Here is a 24232-nt window from a genome sequence, read left to right as displayed (position 1 = left end):
ATTTTATTTTGATGAAATATGCTTTACAAAACAAGAAGGTTGATGGATTAATATTGGTTATATATAACAATTGTTTCACTATTAAGTTTCACAGTAAACGGTATCAATAAAAAATAAAAATAAAAAACATGTTACATATAAGTTATAAAACTTTGTAATGACAAGGCACGGGCCTGAGACGTTCTTCCGTTTCTGCACATTTTAAAACATCTTTTGTGTTTGATCAATTACAGTTAAGGTAGTAAGTGCAATTAAAGGCCTCAACCTGAAAGAAACATGAACTTATATTGACTTTTCATTGCCTTCAGGATGCACTTTGTTTCAGGTAATGTAGTAAAATCATCAAGTTGAAGGAGTCTGATTTAATTATTTTACACTTATGCATTCACATCACATAATAAAATACCTGAAGGCAAGAAGAGGTAGGCTATTTATAAGGGTTTCGTCTGCATGTATGTGTGGGTTCATACAAATGTGTATGTGTGAACAATGAGGCATGAGCATAAGTTATAACATGGTGATTTCACTGGGTGGCAGGGTGAGTCTCCTCTCCCGCACAGACATCATATTTTCCACCTGCATGGCGATGACTCGACACAACTCCAGGCCCTGTGAACAAACACAGCCAGCACGAATACAATTACACAGCAACTCTTCTGAAAATAACCATGTGAGGCCTCTGAATGTCCTTGTCTATGTTTGCGTAATACCTGCTCCAGCTGCAGCTGAATGACCCGCTGCATGTTCAAGTCCCCCAGGGTGAAGTCCACATACGGGTAACTCGTTCCAGCAGTTGGCCTCTGGGTGCGGCTGGACTGCACCTCCACCAGGGGGACCACTGCCATCAGCTCCTGCACCACAGAGACCAAATGTTACAACACGCTACTGTCTGTCACACAAGCACACAGGGTTTTTCTTGCATACAGGAATTTTTGAATTGAGAAAAAAATTGCAATTTACATCATCTCTTAATGTGTTTAAGAGCAATTTACCATACAACCACTTAACAAGCAGAACATAAAACCAAATATGAGTGCATTTGAGTATTTCAATTAAATAATATTTTCTTTAACCAGTTTTATAAATTGGAGTTATATTTACTCAAGCACAATATACATTATTGTCAATCAAATTGTCCGAAACAGATTTCTGTCAAATAAGGTAACACAGACTACTGCATGTAGACCGATCATGCCACCCCACCCCCCCTCACAAAAAAAGGCCCACTCTGAGCCAGAAGGAACGCTGGTCTACTGAAGTTGTGAAGTCATGTCTGATTCTACTTCTGGGCTCATGTGTCAGTCACGTGTTAGCTGAGTCATACGAGTGCTTGGCGATCGGGAACGTGTGCGGTTCCTTACGTGTGTATTTTTGTGCATGAAGTGGAGGCCATGTTGATTGACAGCAACAATACAAGGCGCGTAGAAGGTGGTGGAGCTGCTACTGTGGATGTAGAAGAACGAGGAGCCGAACATGGGGAATGCACTGATCAGCCCTGCACGCACAAAGACACCAAAGACACAGAATATAACAAGAGTGCAGAATGCTTTTAATTATCCCATCAATTGGACAAAAAAAAATACAATGTTAATTGGGCACTTCACAGATTTTACACATTAAGTTTAGTTTATTGAGAGAAAAGTTGGCTCTGGAGGAGCTTTGTCGAATCTGACCACAAATACCCTGATGTCATCAAGGTTATTACGGGTTGGGTTGCATCATGGGATATATAGGCTTTAAGTGTTTTTAGGTTTAACCCATACCGGAGTCAAGAAATCTTGTCCTCTGCTGCTTTGAGTTAGAACCTTTGTTTAATCTGTATCTTAATATTACGTTTGTGCAAAATAACATCACTGAAGAACCTTTTTAAGACATAAAATCCTTCCTGTATTGTGACAGTATCCTTTAAAAAAGTGCAAATGTACACATTACTGCCTTTCTTCTTCACATCTAAATGCAGATTACTTTTGCTGTCAATGTGTGGATTAATTTATTAATCGATTGCGCTCAACAGTTCATTCTTAACTTAACATCACTCAACTGAGATCCACATAGTTGCTTGTTCTGGAGCTTTTGACAGTACCACATTCACAAAATGACACATACAGTGAGAGGAATCCAGTCATAGAAAGTATTGTAAAAACTGACTGTTTCAGCCAAAATCACAGTTTTTACCTGTAGTGCCTCTTAATGTGAACAGGGTGTCTTACCCAGAAACTGTGCTCTGGCCTGGTGCGGATTTAAGGTCTGCACTTGCTGCATGTGCTGTGTCACCATGGTAACCCACTGCTGGGGTGGCTGCTTTTTGAACAGAGGTGGGGCAATGTACTCTGATAATTCATGTCTGGAAGAGAGAAGAAGATAAACAGCAGTCTGCTTCACTCAGTGATTTCTCAACATTTCTCAAGAGGATTTTACTCAGTGAGCGGTTTCTGCTGTCAGCTCTGTGTGAGGGCGGAGAGAAACAGCGATAACAACAGGTAGAGAACGAAAAGGACAAGCTTTTACAGTCACGCACTTTAAACACAAACACTATTGACTGCACTGCATTCTCTGTTAGCGAGGAGTTTCTTCCTGAACGGTTGTTGAACATCTGTGCCACATTGAAAATGTAGAAAAAAACTTAGTAATGCAGCAATCCATTTGTTGTCATGATGTCGGCATTACACATAAATGATCAAATATACAACATTTATATACAACACACGCCCATAAGTCTAATGTTCATCTTTAGTAAATGTGCTGAAACAGACAACTGTCTGTGGTGTTTCTGAATGGTTCAACGGAGTCACTTCCTATCTAGTGTTGGGAAAGATAAGTTATTCCACAAAAAACAGGATCAATAGGTTTGGGAGTATTTGGAATTTTTTTGGGGGGGGAGTGATGAACCCATTAAATATATGTTTGGAAAAAAAGTGCGGCCAAAGGCTCTGTTTAAGGGGGATTCTTCTAAAATAATTAACCTGCAGGTAAAATAGATTTTTGTGGAGAAATATATGTTAATTTGCCTTTTACTTTTTGCCCATGTGTTAAATCTTAAAATCCAACTGGATTGGTGTAAAAAGGGAAACAGGGAAGGTAAAATGAATCCTAAAATATTGGATTAAAAAGTATAAATATTTACCTAAAATGTTTAAAAGGAACTACTGGAGCAAATTAAAAGATGTTAGTGTTGGTAGTGTATTAAAACAAGATGGGCCATATAGCTGTGATGTGGAAATTGAAACCTTTGTTACAATCAGTGACCTGTGTGAATGTTTGAATGTGTGCGTATGTTTACAAGTATGCATTTTTCAATTTACTGCAATGTATTTACGCATGAAACTTATCTTGTTCTTTCGTATTTATGTATATTCTCACTTTTCTGTACTGAGGACAGACATTTTTCTTTCTCTATTATTTTTCCACTACTCTTGTTATAACAACAATTATTGTCTTTTTATGATTAGTGTTTTCTGTTACACTTAAAAATTGTGATGAATTTGGGGTCATGTTCTCAAAAACGATACGATTGATAAAGTACAGTGCATAAAATGGATGACAATAAAGTATAACAAATATTTGTAGGTATTCTGAAAGACTTTTTTATCCCTTGATTACTGAAACTAGAGGCTGTATTGTTAAATTGTCTCACATGCTGGGGATGAAGATGATGTCCTTGGCTCTGTGCTGCAAAGCTGCTAGTTTGGAGATTTGGTGGAACTGTTGATCGCTCACTTTTCCATGTGGAAGAACATTTAGCAGGCCTTTACGGTAGTCTGGCAGGATCTGAGAAAACACACACACAGAGTTACATACACATGCAAACAAGTAGGTAACATATACAGCACGCGTGTGAAGCTCCACCTGCCGTACCTGGTTGTAATGCATGGCAACACAGAGCTCATTATCAAACTTGAGCGGTTGAGTCCATACAACCCGTCTGAACCAGAAGCTGTAGTTGGTATCGACTAACTCAGCCTCGGTCGCAACATCCATGATGTACTCGTGTTTGTTCAGAGGACGCACATTCTGACCTGGACACACACATATACACACAGATGCACGTCATTTCTTTCACAGAGATGTACATTTTCTAACATCTTACATCTAAAGGTCAGCTTAAATTATGCAGTTAAGGGATTAGTTGATTTGTTAATCGAATCAGTATCTGACAAATACTAGTTAAAATCCATTAGAAACTACTGACATAAATACACTGAAAAAAAGTCATTTTAATGTTTGTGTAGCCACATGTTGCGTGAGCCGCAGTGCTTTTGAATAGCACACGAGCGGCGGCAGCTGGCAGCTGTTTTCATGTGGAGATATTTAATGCTAAAGGAAGGAAAAAAAAAGAAAAACAACAGAGAGCAATGAGTCCCATGTGAGTGATTTAAGGGACACAATCAGCAATTTGAGCACTAAAACCTGACAAGACGGAAGCAGCAAGAGCACTGTACAAAGGAAGATGACAATGTGGTACAAAAAACAAGTACCATAGCAAACGCTTCTTCTTCATTTTATCAGAAAAATTTAAAAAGCATGTGAAAGTTCCTTTGGAAACTGTTAGAAAGAGTTATATTATGTCATGTTATGAACTACGTATTTCTTCACTATTAGGATTAAGTGTATGACTATTTGTACATCATGTTTTTAAGTACATTTATATAGATACACAGCATGCAAATGAATGGCACTTTAACATCTAAGTAGATATTAAGGAGAAAAAACGTGTGCTGGATAGCTTTTGGCAGAGACTCTGTGTTGGGATATCGGGAATGTAAAGGTGATATAGAGCATCATGTCATTTTGCCATGACGGCACTTTCAGGAGTCGTGAGGGACTTTCTCCCACAGCTAGAAACCAGAGAACAGTCTGATATGTGATCTGTGAGTGGATCTGCTTCACTGACAGTGGCGAGAAGATTGACTTTGTGCGCTAATAACGTTTCATGTGTGTTTGTGTGTGAGAGAGAATCAGACGTCCGCATGCACACCTCTGTTGGTGACTAAAAATATGGCATATTCTTCCATTGCCTCCAGCTTGTGTAAACCCATCTCGAAACACAGCTCCTCAATCACCTCCAGGGCTACCTAAAAAACATGACAATATCAACACACACAAGTCAATCCCAGCCGTCTTCTCATAGACACCAGTGACGTTAACATTACTCAATTTCCTCGTTTTTGTTGTATGGCTGTTATTATTTCTCACGTTCTTTGTATTTTATGCCTCCTGTGAGTTGTGTATTTTATGTCTTTTATTTATTCTTCGTTGGTAGTATCTTTAAAGTGCACTACAAATAAAGTTTGAAAATGATGACCAGTGGTGCTTGACAGGGGCTGCACACTTACAGAGCAAGTTTTGATTTTCACGTGACGTTCAATGCCTCCAGGAAAGAGAAACAGCTGACGTTTTGAACTACGTCCCGCCTGAGGAAGTACAAACACACACTTATATGGTATATACACTATACATTCACTGGACATATTGGACTATGGCTGATTCTTTAAGGACCTTACACACATACATATGAAACAGTGGAGGGTAACTATACTTACATACAGCTCTTAAGTATAATATATATAATATGTAAAAGAAGTAAAGGATAATGATTTTGATATTTTATAGTTTTGTTAATGAATACTGTGCTAAGAATAAAACCAACTACGTGTATGTCTTTTATCACATTTTAACTTCCCTGTCCTAGCGTGTCTCAGCCTAAAGCAAATTGGTTCCCAAATAAATCTTTAAAAACAACTTAAAATGTGCATTTATTGGGGGTAATTTTTCGGCTACAGTGTGTTTTTAATAGTGTTTGGACAACAATGGAGCTCTATGACGCAAAGGAAGAAGCTTTGGATACACTGTCAGTGCTTGTTGGTTATGGTATTTTAATGAGATTGGTTGACAGTAAGAAATAAATTCAATATCATCACACTTGTCCTTTAAAATGAGTTTCAATTTGACTGGCTACCACATCAATTTGCTGCTTATATCACACTATAACATAACATAGATGTGAATGTGGCTATTCTGCCTAATGAGAGCCTTTACTTTTAGCTTTTTTTGCTTATACTGCTGCTACTGTCATGGCATTACTTTTATGTGTTAAGGAGATTCTTTACACTGTGGGTATCACTAGTTTTAATAATGAGAGGATCTGAATACATCTTCCACCAGAGCAGATAAATAAACAGAGGCACTGACCATCATAGCCTTCAGCTCCATGCTGTTGGGTGAAACAATGCGGCCGCCGTACTTGAACGTCTTCTTCAGGTTTTGCTCGCATGCTTTAGCGATGCCTAACACATTGAAAGAAAACATTACATGCTGCTGGCGTTGGTAATGTGTACAGCAGATTTACACTTCATGTGTTCTTTACCCTGATACTGTGCCCCAGCGCTGCGAGAAGCCTGCAGCAGGTTCTTCAGCAGAAAGGGCTTAAGGACTTCAGAGCAGCGATGGAAAGCAGTAAGGATGTACAGCAGCCTCCAACCTCGTTGGCAGCTATCACTGTACAACACAAGAGTGCACAGATACTCTCAGGATTATAGGCTTCGGAGGAAAGAGGAGCATATTGTGGGTTGGTTTGTGGTGTGTACGTGGTTTACATGGGAAAGCAGACTTACGGTTTGGAGCTGGTATTAGTCGTCAGCTGTTTGAGGAGTTGGCAGTAGGCCTCATCCCTCATCAAGGTGAACTCTCCTATGAGCTGAGGTGAGGACACACGCACGAAGGCACACACGCACACACACACACATATATTAGTGAACTATAGAGGACAAAATATTAGCCTAAGAAAAAAAAATTGTGTTTTTACCTTGAGGAAAGTGCTGACCACTTCCTGCTCTGTGGATCCCCTTGACGGTGAGTCACCCATGAAACGCATCACCACTACACAAATTACACATCGAGAACACACACACTAGGAGTAATGAAATAAGATAATGTAATTAGAGGAGAGATGTGAGAAGGTGAGAACTTACACAGGAAGAGATCAGTTGCCACTCTGTTCATGACTGGGTCCGTAAAGTCTATCAGAGACTCAGTCAGAGGAGTCTGACATGGAGAAAAGAAATATAACAAATCAATACACTCAAAAACCACCAAGAGTAGATAGACATTTTATACCATGCTTTAAGTTATAGCAAGAGTAAAGCCACCTTGGAGAACTTAATCATTTCTGTGGGTTCTCTGGAGTCTCTGTTCTTGCTTTTGCTCTTCAGGGAATCTCTATTAACACAAAGCAGTCACAAAGTGTAGATTTAAACACAGTTTGGATGAAGTAATCAGAAAATGTACATCAGAAAAAGAAGCAGTGCACTATAAAAAATTCATTTAATATTTTAACTAATGATATGTTTTCTATGTAAATTAAAGTGTCAAGTATGTAAAGTGTCTGTAAATTGATTGTAGTGGAACTATACGTACAATATGTCATTCAAAAATGTAGTGAGCTATTAGTATAAAGGGACATAAAATGGTAATACTTGAGAAGAAAAAGTTACTCAAAATGTACTTAAGAACATTACCTGAGTAAATGTACTAAATTACTTTTCATTACTGGATTTGTTTTTGCGTGTGTTTAAGAGGATTTCAGGGAGTGTGCACTTCTCTTTCTTGATCTCACCCCTTCATGTTGTTTCCCTGTCTGTAGTATTTCTTGGCAAACTCCAACATGTCATATTTACTGTCTTGCAGGGCAGTCTCATCCAGATCTCCATCAGCAAAGCCATCAAGGGAAACCCTCTGAAAAGATTGACAGTGAAAAACAATCTGACATCCGGATCAGTTAAGACAGAAAAGTCAGCATGTGAGAGAGTGTGCCTGTGTACCTCAATTGTTTGGTCTATTTCATGTGCAGCCATGGTGGACGCCACAGCAACAGCAATGGCTGATGACACAGCAAACTGTCCCGCTCCTCCTCGAGGCTCCGCCTTGCGGTCCAGTGGCAGCGAGAGGAAGTCAGGAGGGGCCACGGGATGGACGCACTCAGCCGGGAATGCACCGGAGCGGCCAAACAAAGCACCAAACTTCCAACCTGACACACACACAGAGCAGAGGGATTACAACACCCATTAATTTTAAAGGGCACACACTTAAGTGCTTTGGGCATCTAAACAACCCGCCTCTTGGCTGTAAATTCTGATCACTATCTGCCTTTCCTCCAACAGCAGGTCAGCTTTTCATTTACACAAGTCTGATCCGTATCTGCAAGCTTTTCTCTCACTTAAGTCTCCCCCACTGCTATGGTAATAATCTGGCACAAAATGCAACCCCTGCAGTCTAACTATAGATACTATACACAAGGGTACTTCTAACATTACACATAGACTAACCCTGCAGGGAATTATTCTAACCTTAGCCATACCTACTCCATGCCTGGTCTATATCCACGACATTCCACTTCTGGGATTGCTCCATTGCCACTGTAAAATCCACCTGATTTCACTCTTATCGCCCGGATGTCCGTTACCTTCAGCTTCCTTTGTGTTATAATTTTAAATTTCGCTCAATTTATGTGGACTATAGTTAACTGCTCCTCAGATTTCTGCGGGGTAAATCGAGACTGTCCAGTCTGAATTTTCTGTTGCACAACTAAAACAACCTTAGAAAGTACACGTGTTCCACCAAAACAAGTTCCTTAGCAAGGCTATTTTGCAACGGCACTTTGGCTCCGCTCGGCGCTAAGTACCGCTCAAAACGATTATGATTGGCTTAAAGAATCGCCAACAAACAAGAGCACATTTTTCTCCCATCCAGGAATGCTGAGGGGACTAGCTAGACCCTCTTCCACAGTACCGTGGTGGAAGGTCTTAGCCTTCACCTAATGGTTTATGAACCCTAAATTATTACTACTGTGAAAGTGGCAATAATCCATAATCTTATAGATCTTATAATCTAAATTACTATGTGTAATGTGAAAGGAGTCTCTCGTACTGACAGAGAACTAGCACCCTACGCTTCACTTCCCCTCAGCTCTATGAAGCTTTCAGTTCATTGTTTAGGTTTTCCCAGTTTTCTATTTTCTCTGCTCTTATTGACTTCAATACAAGCAACTGTTTACCATGATAAAGCTCTGATAAACTCACTGGATGCTACCTGTTCAGCACCAACAGCAGTCAGATGAAGTAAGCTAGCTAGTGAACATAGTGGCATTAAGCTAGTAAACATAGTGGCATTTAGCAGATATTTTTAGGAGTTGGTGGAGACCAAAGCAGAGCTTAAAGGAGAGTGAACATTTCCTCTTCATTCTTTAGGTTGCCAGAAACACACTCAAAAGGAATGATAATGTTGCTCCATATGTATTCTGGATGTTAAATATGCAACTATTTGCTAACACATTAGCCATATTAACTTCATAAGGTGATAATATTTCAGTGCCGTATGTAAAACTTGTTCTGCTTACAAACGGGGGACCAGTTTTTTGCCACAAAAAAAGTACTCGGGGGATTGTATCATATAGGATGGATTAAAATACAGAAAGCCTTACCAAAGCACGCGTTTAGTTGGTCCAATCCAGTATTTGTTAAGAAATGGAATGACGTGACTTCCACTCAGCTGTGATTTTATTTAATATTTTGTGCCCTCAAGAAATTAATCAATGAATACATTTTTTCAAATTGCATTGCCATCTTTTATCTGGAAACTAATTTTCTGATAGGATGTTGTATATATGTGTCATCATCACTGCAACTTTTTGTCTCTGGTTTAAGATGCCAACACACTTCCAGAGGACACAGTCACGGTGCAGCTTAGTAAATCTGTCAAAGCTGTTAGTTTGAATTGTCACCTTGTTTATTTTTGGCCTTGGCCACTGAGCTAATATCTGGTTACCTGGTTATTTAGTTTTACACATCAATTTAATGAACACTTACCAAAGTCTTGAGTGTCTCTATTCAGCTCTTCTAAAAACACCACCTTCTTCCTCACCACACAGCCATAACTGTAACCTGGAAGAGATCCGCACACACAGTTGGATCATAGATTCACTCGTTAGATAACAGGATTTCTACAACATGTACCAGTGTCTCACCCTTCTCCAGTCCGTCCATAACCTGCAGCCTGATGATGTCACCTTTGTGAAAACTGAGCATTGAGCGGTCGTCTGTCACAAAGTTTCGCTCAGCAATCACATAATCAGAATCCTGCGAGGAAGAAAGAAAACACACACACACACAAGTGGATACTTCCAAACGGTTATTGTAATGTTATTTGCATTAATAATATTTACCCTCAACTTGACTCATCTACTTTTGCTTAGGTTCCGATTTTTCAAAATTTTTCATAAAACTCAGAGAAAAGGGTAGTTTGGTACATTCAGTAAGTGCAGATGAGTAGGAGAAATAGCCGAGGTAAAATCATTACTTCAACAGCATCAGAGACTACTACTATCCTTTCTCTGTTCATGTGTTAGCTGAAATTGTTTTCAGGTTAATTTATATATATATATACATATATATATATATATATATATATATATATATATATATATATATATATATAAATACACACATACTGGTTGTGTTTGTGTGTGTGCTGTACCTTTTTGATCTCATTAATGAAGGTGTCAATGAGATGTTTGACTTGCGGTGCCTTGGCTGAGAACAGGATCAGTTTCTCATTGGTCAGATTGAACTCCAGCATGTTCTCAGAGGGGATGGTTACAAACAGGATGTCTGCAAACCTGCAAAAATACAGTGCAAAAGGTAATGAAGAACAAAACGCTCCCAACTATTATATAAAACAAAGCTACAGAAAGAGTCGAAATAAATAGCTATCAAATATTAACAATGATGGAATACTAAGACGGATAAATTCAGTATTTTAGAACACAATATAATCTATCTAGTAAATCAGGACGCCTCTGTATGTGTGTGTGCATGTGGTCTGTCTTTGAAATATCTCATGAACCGTTCATCCAATCTACTTCACACTTGTTTTTCTGGGTACCAATGACCTTCAGGTTTGGCCTTTGGAGCACTATGGACAGCGTTGGCTATTAAACTGTGAATAAAATGTGTGAAAATTTGCTGATTGCTCTCATTGCGGGCCAGATTGGGTGGTACATGGTGCCACGGTTTAATTGTGACATTGTGGTAAATGTGATAGTACAATGTAAGTGGAGTACACAGTAAGTAAGTAATAAGCTATAAGGCCTACAGTGTGGTTGCTAAGTGCTTTGGGGTCCTTCCGTAAGTAATTTAGGGGTACAATAGTTCTAAAGAAAGCTTCAAGCAGCAATACCAAAGGCCAAGCAATTGCCCCGTTTCAAACATGCATGTTTCAAATGGGCACTGTACTAGTACTACCTAATGCTAAAAGGCCTATATTTTAATAAAAATCTATTATTCATGTTGATAATCAGTTTGAAAAAATGTCACTCTAATGAGCAATTTTACTGTAAAGCGAAATTTTTGTCCATATAGTGATCCTGTAAGAATAGTGATTTTATTTCTTGATTTATGAGGATGTAGTTATTTTATGTGTACAGCCCTGAACAAAAACTGCCCCTTGACCAATAAATTGGCTGATATTAACTTCTGTCATATATAGCGGTACAAGTGTATACAGTATGTCCCCTCATGTCCACTGATAAGCAACAAGTTATTGCAAACTCTCGAGTATGAGTATTACACAGACTCAAAAATCCAGTATTGGCAAGGCTAGACACACAAACCAATCTTCTCCTGAAAAGTTAACAAAATTAAGCGGAGGACAGTTGGTAGACATTCAGGTATATTTGTCTGTGAACTTATCTGAATCAGCTTCTCAACTGTAAAACCCAAATACAATATCGGAAACTCCAATCAAGATAAAAGAAATGCGCTTAAGAATTTTCAAACAAACACATAAAAAACAGAACATACGTGTAGGCTCGTAGGACTCTGAAGTAGTCTGGAGCTGCAGCGCTGCTTTTTACCGTCTTCAACAGCTTTATACCGCTGTGGGACACTGACAACACCTGCACACCTGTTCCTACACTACCCTGCACACACACACACACACACACACACACACACACACACACACACACACACACACACACACACACACACACACACACACACACACACACACACACACACACACACACACACACACACACACACACACACACACAATGGTTAAATAAAAATAAAAATAACAGACTCATTAACATTAAATTATAAAACCTCTAAGCATTTAACCACTCTCACCGATGCAGGGAACAGACGGGAGAAGTAAATTTCCCAGGTTTCCCTGGCAGCCGTCACAATGGTTTTCTTCACATGCTCCTCCACTGGATCCATATTCTGTTCAACCTCGTGTTTGGCTGTCAATGACACAAACAGACACATGAACTGGTGAATGTCAATGAAATGTCTTTGAAACAGAACATACGGCCTAAAGAATGTCTGCTAGAAGAACAGACAGACTACCGAAAAGAGCCTTCATTTTCTGCCTTTCATCCCGGGTGATGCGAACACAAGCCTCCGACAGAGTGTCGTTCACTATCTGCAGGAGAAGATAGAGGATAGGAGAGGTGATGTTAGAAATAATGTAGTTAGATCTTTCTGTGATTTTTCTGTTGTTGGTAAAAATTTGGAGCATGATTTGTAGTTGAAAAAAAAGTGAATGATTTTTTTTTTAAAGCATCTGCTGATGCTACATCCATTCATCTTGCATTCACTCAACATCTCTTCATTCACCTGTTTGAAAATGAGGTCTAGCACCAGAGGATTGTTGAAGCTGTCTTTGGGATAAAAAACCTATAAAAGCAATAAACAAATTTTCACAATAGAACAGAATACAAACATTTTGACAGTGGATCCTTATGTTTGTGTTGTATTTGTGTATGTACTCACCTCCTTTCTGAGGTACAGTCTCCAGGGAACATTGGTGTAGGTGTAGTGCTCTTCATTGGTTCTCTGATGAAGCTGTGTCTGGATGGTCTCAGTCTCTACTGGAAGCTCTCGAGAAACTGCACCAAATAGTTTGCGTTACATTTTAGTTCGACCTTTTATTCAATGTTCTTAATTTGACAAAACTGTACTAAGTGAACATGTTAATGAGCTGTTGCTGTCTTTGCTTTGGGACAGTTTGACTGTCCTGGCTCCACTGTTACTCCAGAGAATGGAAGAGAATTTCTTTGTCCTAAAATCGAAATGCTTTAAGGTCAACTTCCAACAAGACAGACAGATGTGTTTTAAGAATCTGCATATCAGTAGGGTAATATGGCGCCAGTGAGTGAGTGGCACAAGGGCTCAGATAGGTATAAATGGGATTGGGACAGCACTTCACGAGATCACGTTACCTAAGCAATGTTTAGTAACATAGATGTTGCTGACACTTGCCGGTTTGTAAATTTTCATTTTAAGTTTGTTGCTTTCCACACGGCCAAGGCAAATGAGACGGCTGCAAACTTTTCAAACTTTTGTTTTACAAGCTGGACAACAGGTCCGTTCCGTGGTTGTTGTCCAGCTTGTAAAACAAGAGTTTGAAAGAAATTGGAATCAGGCAGCCTGTGCCTTGGCAGTGTGGAAAGCAACAAACTTAAAATCAAGATTCCCAAACCAGCAAGTGTCAGCAACATCTTTGTTATTAAATGTCGCCATGGTAACATGTGTTCTAGTGAAGTGCTGTCCCAATCCTATTTATACCTATCTGATCTACTGCTCATTTAGCACCTGAGATCAATTAAGACTGTGAGTCCATAGTCCTCAGGGCTCACTTTGGGATTGGGCAGTGTGTCTCTGTTTAACTGCATTTGTGTAGTGACATTGTCTGGAACATTCAACTTGTTAGCACCAGTGTTGATTTAGTGTGAGTAAGCAAATGACACTCATCAAAAATTTACACTGAATAATGTGAGATGAAATGAATTCTAGTGGGCTCATGTAAGAAGAAATGGCACATTTTAGAAGACCCTGTAAGAGAAATAGGGTTATAAGTCTCAATGTTTTAGTTTGCTCTGGGTTTTCTTCTCTCCTACATCTTGCACAGGAGTAGCTAATCATCAAAGTTATAACAGTAGGGAATCTTTATTTATTGTTTATTTTCTATAATAAACCTGCTGATCATGCACAGGTGATTTCACAGATCAGTTCTTCCCCTCTACATGATATAAGCTAGCAGCGAGCAGAGTTTTTGGTTCCAATAAAAACGTGCAGTGTTGGCTCTCCTTGGTTAATGGTAGACAACCCCTGAACTAGCAGGTGTTTAGGATTAGCTGCATTGGATTATCGTAAATTAAGCTTGGCTTTGAAGATGTACTATGAGGAAGGAAATGCAATCAACGTATGTGTTAGATCTTACAAATATCACACTCAGATTTTGTAAAATCAAAACAAAACTAGAAATTGCCACAATATACCTTTAACTCTGCAAAGTGGTGTTACTTTGTCTGAGTATGTACTTTGAGGGATAGTATGTACCTGGAGGAGGTATGGGGAGACGACGATCAGGTGCTCTTGTCTTTATGCTCCTGGTGGGTTTAAATCCCGCCTCCTTCATTGGAGACGCAGACGGTGAGAGGGCAACAGGACCTTTGGGCTGGACAGACACAAAACCTTTCCCATGCATGACTGATTTCCAGCACTGCTTGTGTTCTGTGTATTCTTGCTTTGAGTGTGTGTGTGTGTGTGTGTGTGTGTGTGTGTGTGTGTGTGTGTGTGTGTGTGTGTGTGCGTACCTGTGGAGCAGGAGGGTGGTCCATCTGCGGCTTTAAGATCTGTAAAGCTTCATCACGAGGGTTTTGCTTTTTCTTAAACTTCCCCTCTGGTCTCCTAAAGACATCCACACAGTGTCAACATCACATTACACTTTTTACAGGATGTTTCAAGTACAAATGTAATACTGTATAATTTGTGCTTATTGTGTGCAAACACAATCACTCTGGTGCGTTGTGCTCACTGAGCAATAACATAGCAGTCAGTAGTAGTTGGTGGTTTCTTGTGGTCTTCATAGTTTCCACACTTAATTCTGTGACTGGTGATAGCATCAACTGCTTGCTCAATTGTTATATTTACCTTTGCATATCCCCTGGAATATATTGTTGCACATTCCTATTTGTATTATAATTTGTTCTATTCTATATTTATGTATTTGGTAATGCACCAAAAACCAAAAAAGCTTACACCAAAGCTACATGGTCCTTGTAGGTGTGAACCAACTTGCAATAAACCAGATTCTGATTCTGTCCACTCAACACTTATGCGTCTCTGTGTGTGTGTTTGTTAGAACTCACCTCTTGTTAGATGGCAGCAGGTCTGCCGGTGGAGGTGGGGAGTTGTACCTTTTGATGATTTCTTTCAAAATATTATAAACCATGTTAGAAGTATGTAGATTAATCTTTATAATTTCTTTGTCTGTGTTCTTTGTTGTTCTGTGTCTTGAAATCAAGGAATACACAACTTCATGATGATCATCATTCATCTGTGTTGTATAAATCTGTGACATCAACATTTGGCAGCTCCTTAATTCAGATACCTTTAATATCTTGGCTGGGGGCGACAAAATCTGTAGTCTGAGCCGAGTACTTCACTACCTCTCCAGCAGGGGGAGGAGGCGTCGTCACAACTGGGGCTATAAAAAACGCACAAACGCACACACACACAAATAAAAACTTAAAAAGTTATAAAATACGCACCAATATTAAACAAATTAGTGGCATTACTAAGTATTCACGCTATCGCCAGCCAATAAGGTGTTACACTCTTCTGTGTTAAACTCTCCTAAACGTGAGTTTAAGTTAAAGGGAATGAAAGGACTTTCTCTCGGTTTCTTGCTTGCTCACTCTCTCTTGTTTTCTCTCTCATCCTCTCTTACCAAACTTCCTGACTGGTGTGTCCTTGTTTATGGGAATGCCTGGAGCCTTCCTCCGAGAGACGCTGTCCTTACCTGACTGAACCTGAAAAAGCCACACAGAGAGGACAGAGTTTGCAGTCAAGGCTTTGCAGGACATTACATTTGATCTCTTGAGATCTTGTGGCAACCAGGCCAATGTCAGTGCAAAAAAAAGGGAAGAAAAAGGACAGTTTACTGGACTGTATGAATGCTGCACATTTCCTTTTATATTGATTGTAGAAATGTGTAATCTGCAATTCTGCATGGGTATTTTTGTTTTGTCATGCACAAGGATTGTTGTGGCGTTTTGTGGCGGTTGAAGTTTGGTGGACAAATTAACTTCATGTTGCACTGAACTGCACCCTAATGTTTAGTTTAGTCACATCTACAATCATTGAATCATTCAATCAAATGGTTAAACTAAAACTAAAATGTACCTGCGAAACAGTATCTGAGAAAATCTGGATGGTAAATCATATTATGATACATGTTATCATTATTTAATACAATATTGCTCTGTATAAAAGCAATAATATCACCAGAACTATATTACTGCAGGCTGCAGACACTGACCAACCTACCTAACTCAAACATAACATATAAAATCAAGAAAAAAGTTGCACCACACTCAGAAGTAGCAGTAAAAGCCACATCTGCATCACCCCTCATTACAGTTTGACTTCTGTCGGGAGACTTTTTTTCCCCATCCAAATTTTGAACTTTAACTTCTATTTAGTGACTGTCAGTGATGCTGTTATGTGCTTTTGGATGTATGTGTGTGTATGCTGTTTGTTTTTGTCATTTTGTATTTTTCTTTACTCAGGTTTGTTTGTCAAAAGAGATCTTGATGCCAATGAGACTACCTGATTACAAAAAGGTTTTTTCACCTTTAAGTTGACTTGCTTTCCTTTTTTCAACCAGCTTTTGCTCACCATCCCTACTACATAGTTCTTATTTTTATTGCAAACAAACCACTCACTCTTTCCATAAAAGGATCTCATTCTGTTCGTATCTTTTCTCCTGAGTAAGCGTTGCTTTTTGTTCTTGAAGTTAACACCAAATAAAACATCTTTCATGAATTAATAAGTACTGGAACATTATGTAATATGTCAGCTTGGACTGCTACCTCACATGTTTCAGAGTTACTGACCCGTGAAGCAGCGTTAGCTTTAGGCTGTGCTGGCTCCGTTTTATTAATTTTAGAGTAGCTCTGCTGAGGGTTGTGGCTGGGGGCCTGAGGCTGGGTCTGGGGCTCTGCAGGAGGCTGATCTTGAAGGTACGATGAAGTTTGTTCCGATCGAGTAGGAGGAGGATAGGGATGCCTGGGCGGGGTGTCCGCTGCAGCGTAGGGTGTGGGAGTGAAGTTAGCGTAGGGGCTGGGTGGGATGTTAGCGTATGGACTTGGGGGTATGAAAGCGTAGGGGCTGGTGTAGGAGTATGGGCTGGGAGAGTGGTGAGGCAGGGGACTCATGGGAGGACTTGTGATCGGGGAGGTGGGGGGGCTTGTCACTGGGCTGCCAACAATGGCCATAGCCTGCATGGTCATCTGCTGGGCCTAAGGAAACAAGACAATGGTGCATTAAATCCAAATCAAGAACACTGGAACAGATAAACAGATGTAGATCCAGACGAAGGGCTTACCATGATGATAGCCTGCTGGTTCATGATCGCCTGCTGCTGCTGGGAAAAAACAGCCTCCTGGGCATCTGGAGGAGGGAGGAGGAGAAACACAGTCAACAGGAAGGAGGGATAAATATTATGTTTAATGAGGTATTTTTTTTCTCATATTTCTCTTCACACTTGATACAAACCAGGTGTTACAGGGGCCACTGCCGCGACACGAGGCAACATCACGCCACCCACGGGAAGGACTCTCACAGCTGTGGACACACACATACACACACACACACACACACACACACAACATTACATTTCCGATTTTAAGTGTCTGTGTTTTATTACACTTTAGAACGATTTATGGAATTATTGGGGTTTGTGAGCGTTTGAGTGAGTCTCTGTCCAATTTTGATTTGAATGCCAGAATGTATGTAGAAAGATCTCAACAAGTCATACAATGGACCAGAGAAAGTAGACCACAGCATGCACACTACATTCTACTGACAGTCTCACAATACAATGTGTTGGATTTCATAGTTTTGCAACGCTACAACTGTCAGTGATGATGTGATTTACTACATCAATTAAAGAGTCACAGTAACTACTTAGTGTTAATTAAACATGCAATAATGTATGATTGAACAAGGGAGTGATCTCGGACCGAGCCTGTGTTTTTGACTGACCCCCAGGTGGAGGTGGGGGGCCGGTTGACTGCCCTTGCTGTTGCCAACCCCCTCCAACTCCCCCAGCCCCCTTCATCCTGCTGGATAGTCCTGCAGCTGATTCTACTTCCTGTGAGTACAGACAGAAAGACATACTGTACATTAGAATTTTACATCAGATTACAAGATGAATGAAACAAAAACACAAAGGCAGTTAAAGAAATACTCAACCAAATAACCTGTCAGATATAAATCAATATCACTGTCAACCTCAGTTGGGCTACAGTCGCTGTATCAGAGTATCAAAAGCGGGCAGATGTCAGCTTATATTTGTAATCTTGTTTGCATTGTCTTTGATTTGATTGTTCCTGATTTAGATCAAGATTCTGATTCTATTGTTTTGGTATCTGCACTGACACTCTGGCATTGTTTCTAAGTATTTCAATGAGTCCTACCACTATGGTTTACTTCTTAAGGAGGGGAGAGCAGCTGTATTCAGCTTGGATTTACTGCAGTTATAATAGAGTCTTATGGAAACCCAGAGGGCTTTTATGATAAAAAAGTGTCAAAACCATACTACTCCAGCACCAGAATTTACTACTCCACAGCAGATCTATGTGTTCAGTATGCTTCAAAGAACTGTCACTTGACTACCAAACCACTAAAAATATAGTATATTCAGTAGAGGTTCAGGGATAAGAGGAGGCGATAACATATAATGAAAGTATTGCACTTAGAAATACTGAAATGTTAGTTTATTTTGTTTTTTTTAATTGACTATGTTTGAGTATTGGACTCCATTGTAACTGGTGGAAATCCAAGCTGACTCAAGCTGCTTTTCTCTGATAAGGAGCAAATAGTCTATGTCGACGACGTTTCACTTCTGGGATTGTTCAGAAGTCTGCCAGAAATTCTGCTTGATGCTAGCTAGACTGTCTGTCCAATCTGAGTTTTCTGTTGCATGACTAAAACTTTGACTGGTGAAATGGCAATAAACCAGAGCACGTTTTTCTCCATATCCCAGAATGCTGTGTGGACTAGCCAGACCATCCCTAGCAGCCCCTTGGAGGAAGGTCTGGCAATGCAAAACTGATAAGTAAACTACATTCCTTTCAGAGCTGCATTTCAAACCAACAGGTTAAGTATATGATACCAAAAGATAGAGTTTAGGTGGATTATTCCTTAAACTCGCTGATGTTGTGAGTGTGGATATCAACAGGATTGCTAGAGAGTTATAAAACTACTTGTGCCATCAGGGCAACTTTACACTATCAGATCAGAGGAATCCCCCTTCTACTTTTTCAGCCGTTCCATCAGAAATCAGCCAGTTACCCATAAATCCACAAAAGTATCTGTTTGTGGGCTATGTCTCATTAAATAGTAAGCCCTTCATTTGCCCGAGTGACAGTTCCTCGTAAGCAGATCCTTGCGTTGCCTGGGTGGGAAATCACCCTGGCGATCTAGTCGCTGTGACAGCTACGGTAACTGGGTAACGTAATAGGTTGCTGGGCGGGAGAGGTCTGTAGAACACATCTGATACATGCTAATTCCTGTCAGCCACATCCGATAGCACGGCTAACATTCACCACGTCGCCGTCCCAGCTGAAGACTGATAGATCCAACATGGCCAGCATTCATTGCACCATTGCCCCACTAAATATGTTAATTTATTTAACTCAATCAACAATCACCAGATGTTAGTGGAGTTTTCAAACAGCGGTGAATTATAACATTTGTGGCGGAGAAAAGCATCGTAAATGACCTGACTTGGCTGTCAAATTGCTGCCCAAACTGCCTATCTGCTATATATACAATGAGGAACCTACAGTAGTTAAGAGAAACTGTCACATAGTTTATCCTGCTTGCGTTTATTTGTGCAACTATGAAACCAGACTTGGTCCGACCAGGTTGACCACGATCACTTTCTCTGCATATTCTATTGCACTCTGCCCAAAATATATATATTTGAATAAAAACTGCATACTATAACAAGTAGGGGTGTGACGAAACACACGGCTTCCCGAGATGAAAAACAAGATTGGGTTCAAAAGATTGAAAGGAGACAAGATTTTAACACTATTTTACAGAAAATTTCAATGAAGAAATAAGACAGATAATTGTCCTTTTTTCAATCTAAAGTCCCAAAATGAAAACCGAGCACTGCAAGGTTTTGCCACAAACTCAAATGACTGGCTTCTCTCCTGCATAACTAACAGTTACACTGTTACTTTTCTCATTTATATGTAGGAGAGAGAGTCTCTTCACTCAGAGAACCAAGGTCACAACATAACTACCTAAGCGCTTTCTGGCTGTAGTTGAGACCATTGAGACCAAATGTTTTGTACTTGAATTTGTCATTGTACAGTAGACAGAGAGATTTCTTATTTTACTATTGTTTAACATTGATTATCTTCAAATAAGATACCATCAAACACACAACAGATTTTCTCATCCTCTGCATTTTATTAATTGCAGGAAATAGGAAGTAATTGAAGGACGTAGGCTACTCTAGTATCAATTTATGACTGAAGTGAAGACGATGGGAGAACATTTCTCTTTGTGTAATATCATTAAAAGTAAAGTTAGGTTTTACTCTCCTTTTCCTGGCTCATTTTAATAAAGAAAGAGAGTGGTCTGCACGAGACAGCACTACAGTGAACTGCATGCTGCGGACGCGTGTCTCGGCCAAGAGGCCAAGTTTTACAGGCAGCTTTTATCTTCCACTAACGTTCTGCAAAAGTAAACTCAGTCAACTTTGGAGAAAGGGCAGGGGATTTTCTATGCTAATTTCAATGGCTGCTGCCTGCACTTCTGTACTGATGTCTCAAGACACTTTTCACTTGATGAGAAATCTCGCCACGTTAAATCTCGTTTGGGAATGAGATCCCGTCACACCTCTAATAACAATAATTTTGTTATTTTCAAGGCTAAATGGGATTAGCCTGAAAATACATACTGTATTTGCAGAGATTCCGCCTCCTCAGGACCACAACACACCCTTCCGGAGCTCAACTCCACCTCCTTCAGCAAAAAACATTTTGGCCTGAATATTTTGAGTGTACCCCCAAATGTATTTTAAAAAGCTGACTGACAAATATGAAACCGGACGTCACTTAGTTTTAACTCTTGCTGTAAAAAGCTGTGCAGCTTCAGGTTTATGGACTCACTCTGCTGTTGACATGCTGTGGCAGATGTGTTGCGTTTCTGCTCTGTGTATTCTGCGATAGTTTCGGTTTTCCACCTCCAATGTAGAGCAGCGTAGAGCCACTTCCCTAAACTTTGTCTCATTCAGAGACCAGAGACCTAAACAGGGCTCTGTGTCTGTCAGAAGGTCTGAGATCTACCGTATCAGCTAAACAATCACATATTGCACAGCAGGCTATGATGCAGGTAGATTATTTAGTGACTTTAATCTTTTAATACCCAATTATGACTTTATTTTTCACAAAATCTCGACTTCTCCAAACCTCAGATAACATAGATGGTATGGGTTATATTTTGAATGTGCAAGAAGCTTATTTTACTGTAATACTGTATTATTAGTAAGTTGGCTTGTTTTTAGTTTTTGTACACATGTAAACAAGTACTTGTTTTAGTTTTAGTAAATGTTTTTTCATTTTTTCTTCTTTTCAATTTATATTTTTATCTATGTATTTATTTATTCCCCACCTCTGTTAATACCAAAAAACGTTTTATAAAAATAAAAATGTATACAGTATGAAAAAATGAACCGGAATCCTCATTACATTGCAAGCTCACTCTATGCTAAAAAAACAACAACAGAGCTGTACCGAGCTTTCCGTGACCTGTACAGTAACCAATGGTTTACAGAGGAACCCCCTCTCAGATGATCAAGTGTGTCAGGGTGAGTGAGTTATGCAACTTACTCCAGTTCCCTCGGACAGTACAGGGTCAAACAGGCTGTCGAGATAACAATCCATCCCTCTCTGAGGCTCCAAGTCTGTGAGAGGAGAGGAGAGCACGTCATTGTCCACTATAATCAAAACCAACCCAATGTGTGTCAGTGTTCATATGTTTATGCTAAGATGTGTACCATGTCCAACAGAGCCAGGTATGACTGAAGTCATGCCACCATCCTTCATGTCAAACCCACCACCCAATAGGCTTCTGTAAAACAATAAGACAAAAATACATTAAACCATATTCATTTGTCCTTGAGCCTCTCAGTGGTGCAAAATGTCCTCAAAGTATCAAAAGTAAAAGCACATGGCCGCTGTGATTGATACATAATCAAATATAACGTTCTAAGATTGTTAATATTAATGCATTAATGCCTAATTAACATTTAACATGTAGCTGGTTGAGATGGAGCTAATTGTAACTACTTTATAAACAGTTAGGTAGTTAAGTGAAACTTAATGGGGTAGCAAAGACAAAGGAAAGTAATGCTACATAACTTTGTATTCATTTTTTGGAATAGTTTTTTTGGTGAAATATTATTTTACCTCTTTGGGCTTTAAACCGTTTAGAAAAGTTAAGATGTTGCTATCAGCTCTTCAGACATCTAAAACCTGTGACTAGGGGCTCCAAGTAGACACTGCATATGTATCAGGTGTTTCTGTTTTGTATTTTATAAAATGATCAAGTGTCTTAATGTAAAATCTTCATCTGAAAAGCAACTACAGCTGTCAGATAAATGCAGTGGAGTAAAAAGTAAAATTCTTCCCTCTGAGGTATTGTAGTAGAATTATAAAGTAGTATCAAATGGAAATACTAAAGTAAAGCAAAGTTGCTTGCTTACCTCAAAATTAACTATATGCCTCAAAATTAACTATAGCACAATTTTATGTACTGAGTTAATGTCTCACATGCTGGCATTGGGCCGCACTCTGGTTGGTTCCTGTGCAGAGATGATAAAGTAGCTGCTGTGTTTGGGGAAGTCAGCAGGAAGCTCCAGGTCTGACATCAGGTCAAGAACATAGTCTGAGCCCTCCAGCTCCACCCACTGGGCCGGCTCCTTCAGCAGCACCGACCAGCCTTGACGGCCCTCCAACACACCCCTACACACAAACACACACACAGAAATACAATAATGCACACAAATACGCTCATATCTACAAATTTGATAAAAAAGATGATAGATATTCAGCCAAGATACTATTGATCAAAAGCAGAAATGCCAAGACACTGGCGCAAGACTGAACGCCCTACTATAAAACAATCGTTTGAAATTATAGAAAAGATTTACACAATGGAAAAATGACAAATGAAGAGTGAGAGAAAATGTTTTAATTCATAAATGGAAGAGTTGGTTGATTTACGGCAGTAGAAATAGTTATTTACCTAACTGATTCAAGATAATTAATTTCTAAGTATTTGATGGTTGACACCTGTATCCATGACTGTTCTGTTATTGTTTCCTTCATTATGACTGTTTCCGTTTCCTTTTATATCTATAACTTAATGAGTCACGACTGAATAAAATATGTATGTTTATATGCACGTACATGACATAACAGTTCCACTATAACATCTTGTTTAGTTTCCTATTTTAAACTTAATCCAATTAATGTGCGAGGTACTTTTGTTTTACAGTAAGATGATACCTGTGTTGTAAGATATCTTTGGCCATTTCTTCTGCAGTTGTCCAGGAGTGCAGAGGACACAGGAGCGACACACCTGCAGGAGCAAAGACAACACTTTAGATAGACACATAGCCTCTGATGTAGAAAAGTATAATTTTGAAATGTTGTGGGGTGTTTTCTTTTTCATCTTATTATGCGTTAAGGTACATTTCCCTCTGTCTATGAAAACAAAGTTGGTAGCACTCTCTCCTGTCTGCCTATGATGATTTACACAGACATCAGCATCCATAAACAGCAACAACAAAGCCAGGGAACTAGAGTGATGATCAGGTGTTGTCTAATCCTCAGTAGACTTGCCAAAAAGCCAGAGGACAGATTAGTTGGATGAGAGGAAGAAATGAGAGACAAATAACTCCTCCGTGCTGGATAGTGCATACACTATCACTATAACAAAATTCACAATATACATTACTTTAATATTGCCATATATTGTGGATGTGCGGTTTTACTGTTATCTGCATATACAGACGTGCTCAAATTTGTTGGTACCCCTCCACAAAAAACGAAGAATGCACAATTTTCTCTGAAATAACTTGA

At 39.5% G+C, this 24232-nt stretch overlaps 1 protein-coding gene across 1 annotated transcript in view; it reads right to left on the bottom strand.

The window, feature by feature from the left end:
* Positions 1-2: 2 nt before the first annotated feature.
* The window catches only part of myo15ab (myosin XVAb), a 50782-nt gene continuing 26552 nt past the window's right edge, over positions 3-24232 (bottom strand). Inside the window, exons 35-71 of the mRNA XM_034883841.1 lie at positions 23657-23729; positions 22919-23110; positions 22144-22217; positions 21977-22050; positions 18111-18219; positions 17622-17690; positions 17452-17516; positions 16961-17365; positions 15793-15874; positions 15454-15549; positions 15212-15272; positions 14657-14750; positions 14400-14517; positions 12831-12946; positions 12675-12734; positions 12405-12480; positions 12183-12298; positions 11853-11971; positions 10528-10669; positions 10019-10130; positions 9861-9935; positions 7818-8023; positions 7613-7731; positions 7146-7215; positions 6969-7041; positions 6803-6876; positions 6612-6694; positions 6365-6495; positions 6190-6284; positions 5334-5411; positions 4976-5072; positions 3856-4016; positions 3635-3768; positions 2211-2344; positions 1362-1495; positions 711-851; positions 3-609 (exon numbers count right to left, since the gene is read on the bottom strand). Coding sequence (XP_034739732.1) covers positions 508-609; positions 711-851; positions 1362-1495; positions 2211-2344; positions 3635-3768; positions 3856-4016; positions 4976-5072; positions 5334-5411; positions 6190-6284; positions 6365-6495; positions 6612-6694; positions 6803-6876; positions 6969-7041; positions 7146-7215; positions 7613-7731; positions 7818-8023; positions 9861-9935; positions 10019-10130; positions 10528-10669; positions 11853-11971; positions 12183-12298; positions 12405-12480; positions 12675-12734; positions 12831-12946; positions 14400-14517; positions 14657-14750; positions 15212-15272; positions 15454-15549; positions 15793-15874; positions 16961-17365; positions 17452-17516; positions 17622-17690; positions 18111-18219; positions 21977-22050; positions 22144-22217; positions 22919-23110; positions 23657-23729 — 4160 coding nt within the window. The 3' untranslated portion in view covers positions 3-507. The remainder of the gene's footprint in view (positions 610-710; positions 852-1361; positions 1496-2210; positions 2345-3634; positions 3769-3855; positions 4017-4975; positions 5073-5333; positions 5412-6189; positions 6285-6364; positions 6496-6611; positions 6695-6802; positions 6877-6968; positions 7042-7145; positions 7216-7612; positions 7732-7817; positions 8024-9860; positions 9936-10018; positions 10131-10527; positions 10670-11852; positions 11972-12182; positions 12299-12404; positions 12481-12674; positions 12735-12830; positions 12947-14399; positions 14518-14656; positions 14751-15211; positions 15273-15453; positions 15550-15792; positions 15875-16960; positions 17366-17451; positions 17517-17621; positions 17691-18110; positions 18220-21976; positions 22051-22143; positions 22218-22918; positions 23111-23656; positions 23730-24232) is intronic.

This window comes from Etheostoma cragini, chromosome 2 (assembly GCF_013103735.1).
Source record: "Etheostoma cragini isolate CJK2018 chromosome 2, CSU_Ecrag_1.0, whole genome shotgun sequence".
Classification (NCBI taxonomy): Eukaryota; Metazoa; Chordata; class Actinopteri; order Perciformes; family Percidae; genus Etheostoma; species Etheostoma cragini.
Note: the sequence above shows the minus strand (reverse complement) of the source record. Positions and strands in the feature narration are given on the sequence as shown.